The 20,000-nt window shown below is 40.6% G+C and overlaps 1 protein-coding gene across 1 annotated transcript in view; it reads right to left on the reverse strand.

Moving 5' to 3' along the window:
* LOC137991902 (abnormal spindle-like microcephaly-associated protein homolog) overlaps window positions 1–18,790 on the reverse strand; it is a 34,287-nt gene extending 15,497 nt beyond the window's left edge. Inside the window, 21 exon segments of the mRNA XM_068836928.1 lie at window positions 423–956; window positions 959–4,388; window positions 5,146–5,175; window positions 5,499–5,627; window positions 5,750–5,821; window positions 6,164–6,237; window positions 7,128–7,332; window positions 7,720–7,944; window positions 8,180–8,265; window positions 8,384–8,444; window positions 8,611–8,686; window positions 10,165–10,235; window positions 11,003–11,107; window positions 11,733–11,863; window positions 11,940–12,081; window positions 12,817–12,884; window positions 14,136–14,360; window positions 15,019–15,096; window positions 15,916–16,095; window positions 16,442–16,772; window positions 18,166–18,790. Coding sequence (XP_068693029.1) covers window positions 423–956; window positions 959–4,388; window positions 5,146–5,175; window positions 5,499–5,627; window positions 5,750–5,821; window positions 6,164–6,237; window positions 7,128–7,332; window positions 7,720–7,944; window positions 8,180–8,265; window positions 8,384–8,444; window positions 8,611–8,686; window positions 10,165–10,235; window positions 11,003–11,107; window positions 11,733–11,863; window positions 11,940–12,081; window positions 12,817–12,884; window positions 14,136–14,360; window positions 15,019–15,096; window positions 15,916–16,095; window positions 16,442–16,772; window positions 18,166–18,711 — 6,799 coding nt within the window. The 5' untranslated portion in view covers window positions 18,712–18,790.
* Between the last annotated feature and the right edge of the window lie 1,210 nt (window positions 18,791–20,000).

Raw genomic sequence — 20,000 nt, forward strand, 5'->3', positions numbered from 1 at the left:
TTTCATATCCGCAGTTCATATATGATTCATTTCATATACCATTTCAACATTAATAGTAGTTTTTATTTTGTCAAGAGTTGTACATATTAAAAGCTTAATTTTTTCATTATCCGTTGCAAACCATTTTCTGGTATTACTATTTTACTATTTTAATATTTGTAGATACTAGAGAATATTGATTGCAAAGCGCTATTGATAAATTTTGTATATGGTGCTCAAGAAGTGATATTATTACGAGTTCTGTTAATCTTACAAAGACCGAGCTAATCGCAAACTAACCTATACTGTTGCTGAAAAATATTTGAGTAGTTTATTTATAGACATAACTGAGTGAGGATAAGAGCAAAACGTCACTAATTAAAGAAAGTTGTAATAAGATGAAAAAACTGTACCTGAATTGTAACAGTCGCAAAAGCATCAACCGATATCTCTGGCGATATCATCACCGAAGATGTACGAGCGATACCGACGTTGGATAACGATGGCTGCTTGACGCTTTTGTAGAAACCTCGTCCTTTCCAAACGCATGCGCACCACAGACTGAGCCAAGACAACCTTTCGTTTCTTGCGGAGATAATCCTGACGTTGCTGATGACGTCGAAAGTAATACTGAATCACCGCCGTGGCATGTTTGAGGCGCTGATATTCTCGACAGGTCCTCCTCATCGCTGTTTGAGCCCTGTACCGCTTTTGAACCACAGTAACTGCTTTTATCATTCTTACAAATCGCTTTCTATCTTGAGTGCTACGCACTACCGCTTGTAGTTTACACACTGCGTCTCTCAATTTCAGAAATTTTCTTCGTTGATTTGTTGCTCGGTAGATTGCCTGAACCTTGATAATGGCTCTGAGTTTGTGGAAAAATTTTTGAGCAGCATACATGCGCCATGATGCCTGAATGGTGATGATAGCACCACGCGTTATGTGATACGCAATTAAAGTTTCTTCATGCAGCAATATCCGCGAAAATATCTCTGGATTGTCATGGCTGCTGCCTTGCGTCTCAGTTCTACATTAACCATGCTGGCAACTCGCTGTCTTGCTTGGAATCCACGAATGTACGCTTGTATTACGATAGCGCTTCTTCGAGTTTCTTCAAGGGTTTTATGCTGCTCTTTACAAAGCCGATTAGCTCTGTATCGCCTCTGTACCACTAAAGTGGCTTTCTTGAGATTCTCATAAAACTTTATCGCCTTTCTCATTCGGACAACAGCTTGAATTTTAAGGACGGCGTTTCTTGTTTTCTTATACTTGCTTCTAATTGATAACATTCTCCAGCGCGACTGTACAATGACAGTAGCTTTCTCCAACTGTAAGTAGTCTTGTCTTAGTGCACGAGTTGTGATGAGCGCTCTGCGACGCCGCTGCATGGTGATAGCCGCTGCCCTGATTGAGTTATATCGACGGCGACAAAGCCATCTTCTCACTCCAGTTTGAATCGCAATACAAGCGTTCCGCTGTGCAATGTAACGCTGTCTCTCTTTCTTCATCTTTCGCTGAGCTCGGAATTGTTGTTGAATTGCTATTGCAGCGCTGTAGAGCTTTAGGTAGGATTGTCGCCTCAAGTAACGCCTAAACGCCGTCTGAATAGAAACCGCGGACGATTTTTGAGCAAGAAATTTGGAACGGCAGCTGTAACGTCGAAATGTGCATTGAAGCTTTGTTGCTGCGCGATGTCGTTTTAATTCACGGTGCATTCTAAATTGCCGATAACTTGATTGGATTATAACAGCACCTGACTTCAATGTACGGTATTTGCGGGCAACCAATCGACCGAGCAGCCAGGCACGGCATCGCAGCTGCAATGTAAGCGCAGCTCTTTTCATAGCTTTGTACTTTTTCCTCGCCAAGAACCCACGAGCACAAGCTTGAATCTTGACAGCAGCATTATTCATTCTGCGCATCCTTGCTCTCACCAGGTATCCCCTCACTACCATCTGAATTGTGATGACTGCACCTCGGATGAAATGATAAACCAGTTGGTCCCGTTTGCGAAGGACTCTTGCTTTAAATCTTCGCTGTATCACCAGAGCAGCATTCTTTAGTTTGTTAAATCGTCGCCTCTGTTGAATCATGCGTGTTTGAGCTTGCAATCGCAGAACAGTTCTCTTCAAGGCAAGAAATTGTTTTCTTGCTTTGTACATCTTGTACGTGGCTTGAATCTTCCTCGCTGCCAGGTGTCTCGTCACCAGTTTTCTAACGAACCAGCCACGTACACAGGCCTGGAGACGAACGACAGCTGTTTTCATAACAAGGAAAACTTGTCGTTGGTTTCTTCCCACTAATATACTTCTGTATCGTTGCTGGCAGACTACTGCGGCTTTTCGTATTTCTTGGTACCTCTTGCGACAAAGGTAACCACGCAAAGCGGATTGCAACACGATGCAAGCACCACGCTGCACGTGGTAACGCACATACTGGCACATGCTAATCACGCGGGCACGATACCTCCCCTGCAACATTAGAGTGGCTGTCTTGAGCTTAGTGTAGTGACTCCTTGCCAAATAGCCGCGTACAACAGCTTGAATAAGAATAACGCTCTTGCGTGTGTGATTGTAAGACTTTCTTGAAGCGTAGCCTCGAAAGACAGCCTGTATTTTTCTAACGCTTCTCAGACGCTGAACCTGTTTCCTTGTTAGGTGTCCGCGAAAAAATGATTGCAATCTAACCGCCGCATGTCGCTGACACAAATAATTGGATCGTGCTTTGCGGGCGAATTGAACTGAGCGATATCTACACTGCAGTACTAAACAGGCCCGTCTCAAAGAGAGATACCTTCTACGCAACACATGACCTCTGTAGAGTGATTGTACCACAGTCGCCGCCAACTGTTGGCGTTTAACATCTTCACGGACTTGCCAACCACGAACTGCAGACTGCAAAACAACAGTCGCCTTAAGGATCCTGTACCATCTCCTTGCACGGTATCCCCTGTAATACGCTTGAATACTCTTCACGGACCATCGTATGCGCTGAAAACATAGGGAGTGTTCACGCATCAGCAAGAAAGAGCGATAACGCCGTTGGACTACAACTGCTGATTCCCGAAGCTTGCGATATCTTTTAGAGGCTGTGTACTGTCGGTAAAACGCTTGAATGGTGATTGCTGCTTTGGACTGAGTGTGGAGGTGTCTACGGACAATAGAACCCCTGGCGATGGCTTGAAGACGAACAATACAACGAAGAGTATGTTGGTACTTCACCCTGTGGTTGCGACTTTGCTGTAAGGCACGGTAGCGAGTCTGAATCACAACGGAAGCATGTTTTACACCCAGGAACTTCTTTCTACCTAGAAAACGCCTTGAATGAGACTGAAGGATAATGGTGGCTCGTTTGACTTGCAAAAATCTCTCGCGATGTTTGTAACCTCTATAGTAAGACTGAATCTTCACAACAGATTGCTTCATACGCTGGAAATTCTGCCGAGCTTCCCTAGCACAAACGACGTCCCTGAATCTTTTTTGGACCAATAACGTGCATGCCGTTAACATCTGATATCTCTTTTGAGCAAGGAACTTTCTCACGTAGGCTTGAAGTTTGATCGCTGCGTTTTTCTTCCTTAAGAATGCTTTCCTTTGTAGCCGGCATCTTACCCAGGACTGAATTTTGACGCAAGCTTTCTTTTGAGTTTTGTACAAAGTCCTCTGCCGCCGACCAAGCAGAAGTGCCCGGAAGCAAACCTGTAATACACGCGCAGCATTTTTCATCGCAGCAAACTTTCTCTGTGCTTGATATCTTCTGGTGTAAGCTTGTACCTTCAAAGCTGCCCGATTTAGGAGTTGGTACCTCGCACGAGTTTGCCAGGCACGTACATACCTTTGGATTGTTGCAGCTGCACGAATCTCTCTGACAGAATGCCTATCACGTTTTCCTCTGTAGCACGACTGCAGGGCGACTACACATTGCTTGATGTGAAGGAACCGTTGTCGCTCTTCTTTCCCCAAAATCAAAGCTCTCCAGTTTTTCTGGATCCTTGAAGTAGCATCTTTAAGTTGTAAATAGCGTTTCCTTTGGAGAAAACCTCTTATGTAGGTCTGAATGTTAATGCATGCTTCTCTTCGTGTATTTAATCTTCTCCTTTCAGCGTATCCTCTCCAAGCGGCTTGCACAGTCGTAACAGCTCGCTCCTTTTTTGCACGTCGCTCTCTCTGATTGGTCAAGACAATAGCCTGTAGCCGCATGACAGTGTGACGAAGTTCAGTGTACCTCTCTCGGACTTCTCGACCTCTTCTAAACGCCAGGTACCGAGTCTGGATGCACCGCGCAGCCTGGTGAAGAACTCGAAGTTGCTTTCTTGCGAGGTGGCCACGAAACACGGACTGAATGAGAACAGCAGATTCTCTCATGGCTTGGAATTTACGGCGTAAGATCGTTGCCCGAGCACGACTCTGTTGAGAAAGATTGTTTTGGTAGCTAAGAGGGCGATGATGAGTTAGTTGTTTAACAACGGGCGAAAGGACAAATGAAAACTCCCCGGCAGGGTTCGAAGCTATGATCTCCTTAACTCCGGTCGCGGTCTGCCTTGGGGAACCAGGTCGCTTATCTAAGCGGATATTTACATGAGACCGGGACGATTTCAGACCGGCATGACAATGAGCTTAGGCAGGTCTGACTTCGTCTCGGTTGCTGGATCGAGACGAGAAATTCTTGTACCGGTCTCCTGTAAATGACAATAAATCTCAGAGCGGGTCGAGAAATTCCAAGCCTGTATGCTTTTGGTTCAGCTACATATTTATTGGACAAAACGTACCATTTCGTCCCAAAACCAGGCACCAAGCATTTCATACCGGTCTCATGTAAATACCCCGTAAGTTCTTGTTAGACAAGCGTTACTGGTCTGCAGGATAGAGAATGTCCTGTAATGCAAATATATTTGTGGAAACTATTGATAGCAACGAGAGAAATGACAGGGGAGAGCACCGGCTAACCGTTGTAACGAAGGTAGCAGGTTCAAATCCAGCATAGAATACTGATTTTAAAGTTGTTCTTTCGCCTGTTGCCACCAACCAAATAGCTTATCATCCTTCTCACGCGCACGGGCTCATTGCTGGTTGCAATAGCTAAGTAGACAATTCGGAAAATATTAGAAACAAAGTTTGGAAGATTTTCCTCAAAATCGACTGAACTTTGTCCTTTTTTACTTACCTGCAGAGAAACCACCAATCTTGCAAGGGTCTGTGGCGAAAAAAAGCAGAAATAAACGTATGTTTAGACTGAATCGCTTTGTTTTCAGTCACCGTTGTACATGCAACAGTGGTAAAATTACATAATATTATGTGATCATTGCAATTTTCTGCGCTGAGGGGTTGCCGTTGCGGAGATTATTACGCGATAATCACCTAAGCGGTTTTTTTCAAGGTAGCAGACGTAGCAGACGAAAAAATTAATTGTTTTTAAAGAAAATGCATATTTTTCAAATAATCACCTATGTAATTATACTTAAACAATTGTTCACCTCGCGTTCGGCGAATAATTGTTAAATGTTCCAGTATTCAAACCTTCTTTAAGTGAAGTTGCCGTTCAAGGCGATACCGCCTCCATGCCATTTGGATACACCGCGCAGCCTTAGTTTCCTCTCTGAGATCCAACAAACGCGCGCATAGGTATGCTACGTAAGTGATAACAACCTAAGGAAATAGAAAAAAAAAGGACTGAGCATGCGGAACAGCACGCTTTAGCTGCGCTCAACCTTCAGTCAAATCTTGAAAATCATGAAATAAGCAAGCAAATCAAACAGTCCTTTGGATACCTTTTCGTCGGGAATTGTGTGAGACATGTCTGAGGCTTTTGTCATCAAAGGAACGCCACCAAGGTCTTTAACCTGGGGGAAAAAAACAGGCTTTCAATAGACCAATTTCGACTTATTAAAATTCAGTTAAAAACAAAAGGCACCATCTCGAGGCTCTGGGGAATAAACTCATACAAATCCTTATATTTATTCCCCAGAGCCTCGAGATGATATCTTTTGTTTAGGACTGAATTTTAATATATCGAAATTGGTCTATTCACTGAATCAAAATCATTTGGGCAGGAGAACGCCAGTTGACTCTGTCAAAGGATCTGTGCCATATTTCTGAACAGAATCATTTGCAGTTTTGTTCATTTAATCTATAAATTTACTGAAACTAAATGATTCCTTTTATTGAACAGGAGAAACTCAAACCTTTTCAGCTACTGTTCGGAAATTTTCACGCTCGTTGTTCTTCAGTTCCTCGAGGAGCTTGTTTGTGCCAGAACCTGAGTGAAGGGCAAGGAAGACAATTGTGAGCCAAAAAAGTTACCTTTTTTTTCTCTAAACAAGTATGCGGTCTTTCCAAGACTGAAATACGTTCTGTGGTAAATATGAAGGCTCAGCTCTCGCGTCACGTTTAAAAGGGAACCTCTAATTCTGAGGGAGAATAACTTTGCACAAAAGGAATTATGTACAAACAAATTTGTTTATTTTTTTTGCATACAAACGGTTTTCGTATCCGAAATAAATAAAATTTGAAACCGCTTATTGGCCTAGCGCTACCACCTTGAAAAATTGTGACGTACCGAAGGCGCTCCGAATGCAGAAATGCCCGACAATAAATTATTTTTTTGTCTTTGTGAAAAGTAGTCTGACTAACCTCGTTTTACCGCTAAAATTCTTTCAATTTTACACGTGTTAACGAGGCTAGCCAGGCTAATTGACACAAAGACAAAAGAATAATTTGTTGGCGGCCATTTTTGCATTCGGGCAATAGTTTTGACGCGAAAAGCTTCTGCATAATAACGATAGGGCAACCCTCACACGTCAGAAGTATTCAAGATGGCGGCGCCTGGAACTGGATGTTTCTAAAATTTATTTATTATTGTGTTGGATTGGAGGTTTCCTTTTAGATCGCATATTCGAAAATACCAAAAAGTTAATGATACTCTTAGCCCGTTTTCAATGGTTAACCCCGATGTTATTGGCAAAGTACCATTCCGTTCCGATGAGCCGATTACAAAATAAATACAAGTTCGGGGCTCTTCAAAAATCTCACATTCTTCCCTTCATTAAAAAAAACATTCCCTATCTTTGTTAGGCTAAACGTATCAGAAAGAAAAATGCTTCTGTGACCCTTTGTCTGTAAAAATCAAATCTCTGTCGATGCGCTTACTTGGACTCAGTTTTTCTGTCCATGAGGTCAGCTCCATCTCTCCCTCTTCCTCCTCCTCGCTGTCACTTGTGTCGTGTACCCCCGGATTGCAGGTCAAACTGGTTTGTTGCTTTATAAGTGAAGAGGGGAGAAGTGAAGGGTGATAATGGTGGAGAAGGTAGCAAAGTGCGCGGCCATCTGAAAACGAAACCGTGAAATTCTCGACCTGAAAACAGAGAAAGAGCGAATTTTAAATTCCTAAATGAAGTACTTAGTACTTGTTTGTAACGCGTTTACGCAACGACTTCGGCCACAGAAACGAAAACGCCTTTTCAAAATCATAGCACTTCGCGCCATCTTAACTAATTTACCATTATTCCATCTCGTCCACATTGTACAATACGGACGAAGTGCCCAAAAACCGGATTGGCAGGCACCAGTTTGAAGTTCAGGTAGAGAATGAAAGATTGACAGGGGAATGCTCAAGTTGGTTTTTCACGCCGTTGTTTTGCAGATTATTGCAAAGGATTGTACTAAAATGCGTGCCGCACTTATAACTTTTCTTCATTTTTGTCCTCTGCATTGTGTATTTAGAACAAACGTATGCTCCAACCTTCACGCCATAAATCCTGCAAACCACCTTACACCACCGGAAAAGCAAGTGAAGCAGGTCTGACTTGAAATACAGGTCTGACGAGTCGCGCCGTTTACCCAGAAAATCTGCGCCTTTATTTATTGTCCAGTTATCTGCTGCAGTCAACAGATCCCGAAGTCTCCTGGTACTTTCCAAGTGAGCTATTTCCTCTTTAAGTCGTTTTTCTCTTAAAAGGACTTTAACCTAACAAAGGAAAGACGTAACGTATCAGCCCGAGGAGCAATATAAGACTCTTGGTTCTATAAATTCTTAAAACAAATCGCGGAGACTTTGGAGGAGCGAAAGTCAGAGGGTTATTGATAACTGCGTGAACTACAATTGGTCGGATAAAACTGACTTGACCGTCTCTTCTAAGAGTGTCCCTTAGTGTCACAATGTCCCTGTTTCCAATAGCAGACTCCTTAATCTTTACAATTACCTGAAAATGAAAAATAATTTGCCACAGCAAAGCCAGTGTCTTCTCTCTATGCCCATCCACGATGTGACGAGCATGAATGTCAATTTCTGTTTAAAACAAATAAGGAAAAAGATGACGTGAAAAAGAAACGAAAAAAACCATAAATGTGAATTCATTGGAGGTCTTAAAATATGTACAAGCAAGTCAAACAATAGGTAAGTTTACCGTCAAGGAGAACACCTCTTTCTTTCAACGCTCGCATGAAAACATCAACGTTATGTATTTTCTATAAGAAAACAAAAAGTGTATTCACAGAGAGATACAAACTTAGATAAAATTTACGCGTGATACTCCAGTTTAGCGGCGATAATTTCTTATCTTCAACAAAATTAATTTTTTCGAGACATTTTTTAATGCACTATTTATCCAATACCCTTGGGACTACTTTTTACCTGCATCCTAGAGATTGCTGGGACTCGGAGGATTGCTGACAGCTGCCAATCTTGTGTCAAAAGTTCCGTCACTCGCCTGTTTCGATGACAGAAAAACCATCAAAAGAGCCGATTGGCTCTAATATGTATAATATATATATACAGTGTCTGATCTAGAGTTTCTCTTTTGGGGCGACAATCTGTCCCAGTCAAAAGTTTTCAAGGGGACACTCCAGTTTTCTGGGGGACACATGCTTTTCCCTTGCGAATTAAAAAGTCAACTAAGTATAAACGAGTAGCACAGGCAGTACATGAATTTAAAATCAGTTAAAAGTTTACAACATGTTATATATACTAAACATATGGTAAAAAAAAAACACGTTCTCTTGCAGTTTCTTTCAGATGAAAGAGTTGTGTATTACAACAGAAATAAGAGGTAGATTGAAAGTTTCTCTTTCCTGCTTTAGCCTCTGGTTCGATTTCATCATTATCAGTTGATTTATCTTCATTATCATCGCCAGTGTTGCCGCTTTTTTTCTTCGTTTGTATTGTTTTCTCGACTAAAGAATGATAAGGTTCGTCTCTGCTTCGACATAATAATCACGCATTTAACGAGTGCAACCGTGATCAAACGATACATACTGTACCTTTCGTAAGGAAATCGGAATGAAGCACGTGCTTTTTAATAAATGGACCCCCCCCCTCCCCCCCCCCCCATGAGGATCGTTCTACTAGTTCGAAGGAATCAGCAACTAGGCTGCTACAACAATTTCCTTTATTTGTTTCAGCTATCTCGTGTAATAAACGCTTGTGAAACTCGCGTTCTCTTATACTGACAGTTCTAAAAAACGTACGAGAAACCGTTTGCAAAACTTGGGGAACGAAAGGAAAATGTTAATTAGTCGCAGCAATTATTTATTGCATCAAAATCACACGGGAGACGAATATTTGGGGAACACTTTCTCTCGAAAGGCGCTAATCCCGCAATCGCGTGCCCTAGATCAGACACTGGTTCAATATATATTTATAATTATTGGGATAGTACGCCCACTCTCATTGGTCAATAGCTGTGTTTAAATGAGGGTATGGAAACACGGCTATTTTGATTGGTTATGTAGTCAGACACGCGTTTTGATTGGCTGGTAGGAAATATGAGCGTGTAACAAGAAAATCTGTTTCAATCAAGAAGTAAAGAAAACCAGCATTTTCCTTCATTTGTCGAATTATCTTTGAGGAATATTTTATAAAAGCAATAAAGGACTTTTGTCCGTGTTTCCATAGCCTCATCCAAGGACTTTTGTCCGTGTTTCCATAGCCTCATCCAAACACTCGGGGAAGTTGGGTGAATTTGAGAATTCTCCCAACTTCCCCTCATGTTTAAATGAGGCTATGGAAACACGGAAAACGTCCTCTATTGCTTAAATATATGTATGGCTTAAAAGATTGCCCACACTGCAGGCAATAATTACAGTTGATTTGTAAAATCAGTCTAATAGGACGGTCTCTTGAAATTGTTTTGAATCACCATAAATAATGAACCCTTTATATTTTTTGCCAAATAAGGCTGTTACTTACGTGAGCCGCAAACCATCTCTAAGATCAGTAGCGACATTGGTTACAGCATATTTGACTTCATCAATGGCTTTCTGGGTGGCAAAAGAACAACAACAGAAGTAAAATCATTGGAGGAAGGAGGGGGGGTAAGGGAAAGATGTCCAGGGACCCACATGTTTGGCCCAACTGGGGTCCCAAGCATTTTTTGGGGGTCCCAAAATCTTGGTGACCCTGTGCGAGGAAAAATAGAGTAACCAACTTTCTATTGCTTTTCTTTGGACAATAGCTTACATGTAAGACAGTACTGAGGACTGTAACTAGTATCATTATAATAATATAATGAGAAGTTAATTTTTAACAAATAGACTAGACAGTGCTCAATGTCATTACTGAGATATTCCTTTCCAGCATTGTCACGGGCAGCTTTGAACTGTTCTTGTTGAAGCAATGCTGCTCCTGCTGTACAAATCTTCATCTAAAAAATGACCATGTCTTCAACCTTTCTAGGAAGTGTGAGCACTTATATTTCGCAATCGACCAATCAGCAAACAAATGGCCGAAGCTCAATTAAGTTTCCCGGATGTTTAGTCATCTTAACCAGTCCCCTTTGCATTGCTAAATCCAGTATGGCGACCACTACTTTACTTCGTTGTTTGTTATTTATTATTTATTTTTTTGCATGTCGCACAAACAAGAATATACTGACAAATCAAAGCATATTGTGTGAGTTATTAAGTCAGTGCCTTGCGTCCTGGGACGCATTAAAATCAATTATGCTTTTTTTTTTTGCGTAAAAATGCACGATTTCTGCGTAAGCGATCCCTGTTAATACATTTCTGAGCGCAAAATTTCACTGTACCTGTGAGTGCATAACGCAATAACCAAGAAAGCTCAGGTGCTTTGTAAGGTCTCCTTCTCCTTTAAGATACTCTCGAGAGAAAGTTAGTAGGATACTGCGATTTGACTGAGAAAGCAAATCAAATGAAGCATGGTTAACATCTCTGCCAACTCTGTAAGTTAATTATCGTGCTCTGTGCCTTTAAGGGATTGTGTCAAAGCAGCAGTTCAGTTGATTTTTTTACCAAATTACATACGTAATTAGTTATAAAAAAAAGAGCTAAATTTTGAAAACAATGTTAGGCTGAACAGTTTTCAAAAACTCCAGTTTCCCATCCCTGCGGCGTCCTTTTTTATTTGCTGTTTTATTCAAACCTTCCTAATTCCTTCTATGTTCTACGTAGCTCTTTTTTTTTGTTTCGCTTAGTTTGGTTTCCAGTTCTCAATCGCTGAATTTGGGGAAATGTTGTAACACAGCTCCTTTAACTTGTATCCTGGAGCATAAAGTCTCCCATGATGTCACTGAATTTGCAACTGTTAGATGAAAAGTCAGTGTACGTAATTGTTTGCTACAATCTAGCAAAGTTTCCCCCGTCGGAAATTTAAAGAAACGAAGAAGCAAAAAGACTTGTTTGCACACCTTTTCTGCATAAACTAACAATCCACTTCACAAACCTAAAAGGGGCTTTGTTAAACAGACAGACAATGGTACATTTACACAATCCAGAAACAAGACAGACTATGAAACAAACCTTAAAAGCAGCTTCCTTGTTAAATAGGCAAGGATCGTGGTCAATTACACGAGTCAACTTTGCACGATCCAGAAATAAGACAAGCAGGAGAAACTTCTTAAGCGTAAACTTTCCTAGTTGTTCAACATATCCTAGCAAGAAAATTATGGACAATTACAATTTGATTCATTCAAACTTTTAAAATGCTTGAACGTATAAGGATGTTACCTTCTCGGTAAAGTCCTGGGACCTGGGGATGAGCAAATGCTCTGGCAATATCTGGGTTACAAAGTAATCTGTCCGTCAGAAAACGGGACAGTCCTGTTTTGTCATCATTGGACTGAACTGGAAGAATTTCACCATATACGGTCTGAAATTTAGAGGAAAAAATTTGAAAGACTGAGGTAAAACAAACAATATTTGAAGAATTGATAAAAAGCTAACTTTTTTTAGAGACAGTAAAAATGATACGTGCAATTTATGCGGATGCAAACAGAACATTGAGCATCTTTTCGCAGAGTGCCATGATATAGTTTACTTACTTTTGGGACCAGTTTGCCACCTGGTGAGTTGCTAAAAGTTCTGTTAAAATAGTTTTTAACAATGTTGCCAAACTTTATGGCCTCCATCACGCGAACTGCTCTTATGATTCCCTGACCATTTGCTTAGTTGTTGCAAGACTTTAGATTTATTCGCAGAAGGAGATAATAGGGCCGTTTATACGAGAGAAAATAAGCCGCGGCTTACTCTGGCCGCGGCTTACATAAGACGCGAACACCCCTTATAAATGGTACAAAATCTACGTTCACGGCTTCCTCAAGCCGTGGCTTATCCTGGCCTGGGAGTTTACCCTCGTATAAATAGTTCCTTCCGCGTATTATGTACGCCGCGGCCATCTTACAAGGTGACCTATTAAAACTAAATTAAAATGTGTGAAAGGTGGCTTCCACAGCTGCATGAGCCTAATGAGCCAATAAGATCATTACATGAGTTCAAGTCCATGTAATCACATCTGTATTGTTGTTTACTATATATTGCCTTTGTAATCTTTCACATTTTAAATAATAAAAAGCTAGCGACTTGATGACTCTGTTGCCTAACTCACCTCGAGACCAATCCTCAACCACAACGGATTGTAAGAAAGAAGCATGTCAACAACTTGGCGCTTGATGCCTGAGAGGATTGGAGGGTAATTAACAATTACTATGATATACCACACGGGTTGAATAAAAAACAAACCAAAAAAACTTTATTTTTATAAAATATAGTGGAGAATTTCAAATCTCGCGCGCTGGCTACTCGGAGGTGAATAGTACTTGGATAATCACCTCTGAGTTAGCCAATCAGCACACGTGGAGAGCACTATTCACTTGTGTGGTATATACTCAGCAATTATTGAATGAGGCTGAGTAGGATATGAAGAATTCTGCAGGTCGAGGAGGGTGTTATCCACCAAGGCCGAAGGCTGAGATGGATAACATCCTCCGAGATCTGCAGAATTCTTCATATTCTACGAAAGCCGAATTCAATAATTGCTTTATTATTCATTCAAAATATTTTCTTCGCTCAAACTTCTAAACCTACTCGCAGCCATTTTTCTGCTCAACAAAAATAACACAATCTCGTCCCTAGCTTTTTTCGGTCAACGGTTCAATAATTTGCAGCGGGCTGCACTTTTGACGTCATCGGTTCAATAATCTGCAGCGGGCTGCACTTTTGACGTCATTGATTCAATATGACGAAGTTTCTTTCCAAATTTGGTGAACAGCAGCTGGTTATGGTGAATTTAATATATTGCGTGTGGTTTTAACCAATCAGAAACAGGGAAATATTTTGAATGAATAATAATGAGTTTTATTGGACAATAATAACTATTAATCAATCCACTACAAGAGGGTGTTTTTCATTTGAAAGTTAAGGCTGGGGAGAAGCAATCATCGGTAGCACACAGGTAGGCAGCGTGGACCAGTGGTGAGAGTGTTGGGTTTGCATGCCGTTGCCCTGGGTTCAAATCCTGTTCTGACCTCTGGTTCGGATTTGTTTCTGGTTGTCCCGGATTCAACTCTACCACCCTTTGTAAATAGCCAACTGGTTGCCTACTTCCAGTTGGGGTTCTTAAACATGTTTCTGTTAAAAGTTTGATCATAATTGTTTCTTTAATATTATTAGTGGGGTGCCTGTGCACAAGCTTGATAGCTAAGTGCAAGTTCCACTGTAAACTATGATTTAAATTACAGTTTTTTATAGCTGCATCATTGTTATGAAAGAATATGGGAAACAGAAGGTTTTCTGTTTGTTTGCACATACAACAATTTTTGCAGGAGCAAAAATAATATATTATAATAATTAAAATACCATTGTCTTCAAGAGAAGGAAAATCTCTCGTTAGAATGATGCGAAGTTAAGATTTGAATCAACACTGACCGAAATCTGCATGCAGCTTTTTATCAGGTCTAATGGCAATACGTCCATTCTCCACCTCAGCTTCCACCTTTCGAATTATGTGACCCAAGGGTTCTGACTGGAAGAGCAAGCAAGAACTTCTTCTCAAACGAGCCATCTTGCGTCTGGCAGTGTAGGCCCTAAAAGATAGAGCCTCTTTTGTTGGTGCCAAGGGCTGGGACTTTGATCCTCCAAGAGTGAAATTACCTGTCAGTTTCAAAAAGCTTTCTTGAGAAAAGTTGTCCATGGTAGAAAAGTCACCCACCTATACTAGCCAAGCTACCCTGGGTAAGCCAACTTTTACAACATTTCCTTACAAAATGTGGCAAACCGTTTACATGAAAAAAAAAGATTGCTCGACTAGAAGGGTGACCCACCTAGCCTGGTCACCCTTTTTGAAGGTAGGGTCACCCTCCAAGCTGGGCCACCTTTTTTCCATATAAATGCCTTGACTCGTCAAGCCTGGTCAACTCAGTCAAGGCAAGATAATGAGAGCATGCACAAGTGCTGTTTTGATCGGGAAACAAAATGGTGGCCAGTTCTTGACTCAGGGCAAGGGGGACCCTCTTCACCAGGACAACAACTATTCTCCCTATAAATGGGGCCTTAATGTGCTTTTTGTTTTCATCAGTTACTCAAAGCATGGCCTTCACCTAGTAGAGCTTTCAAATATTTACGTTCTTAAATTGAAGATAATGCACTGGAGGGAATGAAAGACAACCGATGACTATTAAGACAAAAACTAACAGCAGAGAAGATCTGTGTGTAAAACATCTCAGCATTCTTCATATTGGGGGCAATTTTCTCCTTGAATTAACTAGTAAAAGTATGGTTAAAACAATCATTATTCTTTGGCTGAAAGTACCTATAAGGAGATCAACTTGTTCTAAAGAATCACATTCATCAGGAGGAGTCAGGATAAAATTTAGCCACTTTGTAAATCCTACAAAAGATAATCAAGATTATGACCTTCTGTAGCTGTAGAAGAATCAATAATAAATGTTATGTTTGTCAGATATTCCCTGGGAACATCTTTGGTAACAACTGTGGTGTACCATCTAATGATGCAAATGATCATGAATAGTCACAAGAAGCAATTTTCATGGCCCAGAAAGCTTCAGCTCTGATTACTTTCTCTTGCTGTGACATATTTTAAACCAGGTCCCTGGTCTCTTTGTTTATTCTCAAATAAAATTATGGGGATTATAGGGCATTTCTATGCTCTATAGGGAGTTATAAGGAAATTTACAAAATACATGACTTATATAGGAAATATAGGGCCATTTGAAGCCCTGAATATTGGGAAGTTTTAAATGCTATAATCGTTTGAGGGCTAGGAGAATTTGAAATGTGATGTTTGACAAATTGGTTGTACCAAAGATCTACAATTGATGAGTCCCCCTAAGTGATCCGTGCACTTTAATAGCTGGACAATTTGAACAATCATCTCTTATAGACACCGGAAAAATTCAGATTTAGATTAGGATTTAGAAAAATTCAGATATTTTCACCTGAAAATATTCAAATTCCAATTGAGACAATTATTGTTCGATTGTTCAGGACAATAGTCCAGATAAATGCAAGGATTACTTCTATGTTTCGTCAAACCCACACCTACAAGGTGGCTGTACCAAAATAAAGGTCTCTGATGACTCTCTTGTCAGGGATGAAACATACATAGGTCATGCTTAGCTGCTGCAAAAAGATGAATCCTTGTACCTAATGTAATAATTCAGAATTTATTTAAATCTGCAAATTGTACCTTCCTCTTGCTTTTTTATCCACCTTTCATCATAATATATGTTCTTTGCTGCAAAAGGCATTGGGTGGCGAGGGAGGTTGTTCTTCGAAGGAGTTTTAACTAGCTGTAACTTTCGTTGTGCAACACCTTTGGCTGCAACTTTCAGCTTCACTTTACGCGTTGGCCTTTTCTGTTGACCTCCTATTGAACAATAAAAAAATTACAAACACAACAAGACAGAAGAAAAGCCAAAATCTACAGAAGATTTTGATAAAAGGCATTGAAATATTGTGTTGTATTGATGTAATCCTTGTTTTAATATCAATATTCCTGTCCGACTAGACAATTTGGGTTTTTTTTAAACCAATCTCTTGCACTTTACCAGGCAACCATCATTTCTTACAAGCACAATATGCAGTATTGAGAACTCATCAGCCATCTTTGAGCAACCGACATTCATTTGCCTTGTGCCTTTTCAGGGATTAATCATACTGTATGGGAGGAGTTAATAGGTGCACGTGCATGTAACTGATAAAACACTGTTTACCTGAAGGTGGAGACAGTTTCTTCTTTGATATAACCACTTTGTTTGTTTTCACGCTGGACTTGACTTTGCTTGACAGTTTTGAAAAATTTGGAGTTGATGGTTTTAGCTTTGTCCTGTTACTTGTAAGAGCCAGGGATTTTTGTTTTGACCTGGCCGAAGCATTTGTCACAATATAAGTGTCACGTCGAATGTTCTCTCCCATCTGGTTTTCCAAATTGGACTTCTTCAGAGTATCAAGAAAGTTGGTGGTGAAACAATCAAAGCCATTAACTGCACTTGTCCCACAAGTATTGAGAACTTGACTGGGTTGGAGGACCAGTTTTGCATTTTGCTAAAGTTGAAGGAGAAGCAGTTATTGGGATGTGCATAGAGACTGTCCACATAGCTCAAGCTATATATAATCATCCACTAAGACTGATAATTTTAATTAAAGTGCCACTGTGACCAAAAAAACCAATTCTTATTTTTCCTATGTTAACTAAACAGTAAGTGACCAAAGTTTCAAGCCTTGATTTCAAAAAGACACCTGTTTATTTTAGGAAAATTCCAGCTAAAATAAACAGGTTGAGACCATTACCAACTTCAAGATTTTGAGAGAGCTTGATCGAGGGGAAAATGGCATCAAAGGCTCACTAGTTCAAGAATGCAGTGCGTGTGTACACCGAAGAATTAATATGTAGCACAGGAGTTTTGGACTTCCTGACTCTTGAACTCGCGTTTTGCATATATAATAAGCTGCATAAACACACCCTGAAATTCTAAGCTAGTGAGCCTTTGATTTTTTCCTGGATCCAACCCTCTGAGGTCCAACTGGTAAGTTTTGAACATGAGTAATCATGGACTGTAAAAATCCAAAACTTTCACTCAAAGTAAATGGCCTTTGGATAAAAGTCAAAGCTCAAAATTTTGCCAGTCAGGTGTTTAAGCAAACACAGTTTCAAAATCTGAAGAAAAAGAGGAAGTTTTTTTTTTTTATCACAGGGGCACTTTAAATAATGCGGTCAAAGAAATCACAAGAAGCGCATCTTGCCCTTCACAGTTGATTTGATCAATAGTTACCCTACCGTTATTGTACTTGCTCAAGTCTAACACTCCGAACAGACGTTATGGGCTTTGTAGCTTATTGAAGATCAGTAGGGAAGAAGTGATCTAATCAAGAGAATGTGGTGATTTGTTTCTTGTAAGTTGCTTATCCAACTGCAATGATCTTTCATTCACCTCTAGAAGGATAAAACTTGAACTTGCAAATGCCCAACTCCCAGTCAGCATTGATAGGTCAGTTGGTGGAGAAACTGTGCAGCACAAATCAAACGGTCATGGGTTTTATATCCCATTAAAGCGTGGATTTTTTTCACAGGCAGGCTAATTTTCAGCTGCTATTATTTTAAGCTGCTCGTCTATATCTAACTGCGATGATTTGTCTTGCTAAATGTTGGTTAAATGGCCACAATTGCTTACAGCTGAATGGAACTCACACCATTTTCCTTATTTGCATACCAAAGCCAAGTGTTCAAAACGGTATTCTGAGATTTCTTTAATATTTAAACCTCAGGTGTGGATAACTACAAAACTGAGGAAGATTATATGCGAGTTTTGGAACGTTTAAGCTTGATTTTGGTGATTTACAACGTGTAATTCCGTTCAGTTTCCCTTCTACTTAGGCCTAAAAATTTGCTCAGTCACAAGTAAACAAAACAAAAGGTTCATTAAAGGAAAGAATATACCTCTTTCAGTGGAGCATTCAGTTTCCGTTTGACGGTTTTTTTGGGCAGTGTCGGTTTGCTGGGACCGACAGCGTTTCCAAACACTATCACTTGAAATTCAGAGAAACGTTCATCCCATCTGAACCGAATGATCTCGCGAACGTTTCCACCTTCCTTGGGCTCCCAAGTGATGGACAAAAGCTTTTCCTCTTTGGGCGATATCGTTAAAACATTTCCGTCAAAGTTTTGACCATTCAACTCTAAGACGAATCCCTTGTCCGTTGGACATTTCACGACCTCTAGCGTTTGGTGTAGTGAATGTGGATTATAAACGATGAACGCCTCTGTTTTGCTGCTTCCGACGGCCACATTTCCGAACGATATTTTCGGAACCTGTGAAAACTGCGTAAGTTTAAGTGAAGGTAGATCAGACTCTGGAGAAAGAGGTATTTTGACAGAGCGTTTGCACGGACTGTACCATTGAGCACGTTTCGAATGAATTTTGTTGAGCGGGGTGCCATGATAGTTCTCATTGTTCGGCGTTAGATTGCCCGATTCCAGCATCATTTTCCTGACAAGTGATGTCGTAAAAATCACATTAGAGTCCTAAGGTAAAGTTCAGTTCTTGGTTTAGGGTCTACCACTCTATTCCCATTTTCCCAACTGTAAATGTGAAGTTGATTGAAAATACCGGGCGTTTGAAATTGACCAATCATGATGCAGCTTTTAAAAGCAACAGCCAATCAGAGAAGAAAGATGCCACGGCAGTTTGCTGTTTGCATTTTAGAACATGCGTTTGAAAACGCTACGTTTCGCTGCGTTGAAGGCAGGTTTAGGCCTTTTGTCCACACTAAAACGCTGAACGTGTTCGATTTGAAAACGCGCTCGAAAGTAGATAAAACCACAGGCAGACAACCCTAAGCATGGGATATCGCCTGACGTCACGTTATTTTGAGACAGTTGTAATGGCCCATTCAACTGATCAAGGAAAATGTTCCATAAAAACTTCAAATCGCGATGTTTCTTTTCTAAAATTCATTTTATGGACAGCCAGATAAATAAAGTTCACTCACTCACTATTTTATGCGTTGCCCTGAGGGATTTGATGGGTTTTTGGGAGGCTTCGATTTCCCCTTTTAGATCCGACGATGTGCGGAAAACGAAGACCTGGAAAACAATGACCGAAGGCCGAAGACCCGGAAAACGAAGACCCCCAAGAAAAAATGGCATATCAAACAGAAAATAACAAAACACATCATTTATGTTATTTAAAACGATCGATAACCCATCTCTCGTGAATTACGGCAAGGTCTTCGTTTTGCAGACATTCAGGCCCGCATGTGGAAAACAAAGACCAAAAACCCCCACAAAAGAATACAATCACGAACGGAGGCTAGCCATACACAACATCTCCGTTGTTTGCTGTGGCCAACGAGTCATTTCAGGCCAATTACCCCAGAGTCTTCGTTTTCCACACATCCAGGCCCGTATGCGGAAAACGAAGACCCCGGGGAAATTGGTCTCAGCAAACAACGGAGATGTTGTGTTTGGCTAGCCTCCGTTCGTCCTTGTATTTTTTTTGTGGGGGTCTTCGTTTTCCGCATACGGGCCACGGAGACCCTGCCGTAATTCACGAGAGATAGGTTATCGATCGTTTTAAATAACATAAATGATGTGTTTTGTTATTTTCTGTTTGATATGCCATTTTTCCTTAGGGGTCTTCGTTTTCCGGGTCTTCGGTCTTCAGTCTTTGTTTTCCAGGTCTTCGTTTTACGCACACCCTTAGATCCGACGCGTCGTCACATCGCTCCTTGAAACCTTGATGATGGCAACCTTTTTCCTGACAGGTATAATAT

This window comes from Montipora foliosa, chromosome 2 (genome assembly GCF_036669935.1).
Source record: "Montipora foliosa isolate CH-2021 chromosome 2, ASM3666993v2, whole genome shotgun sequence".
In the NCBI taxonomy this organism is placed as follows: domain Eukaryota; kingdom Metazoa; phylum Cnidaria; class Anthozoa; order Scleractinia; family Acroporidae; genus Montipora; species Montipora foliosa.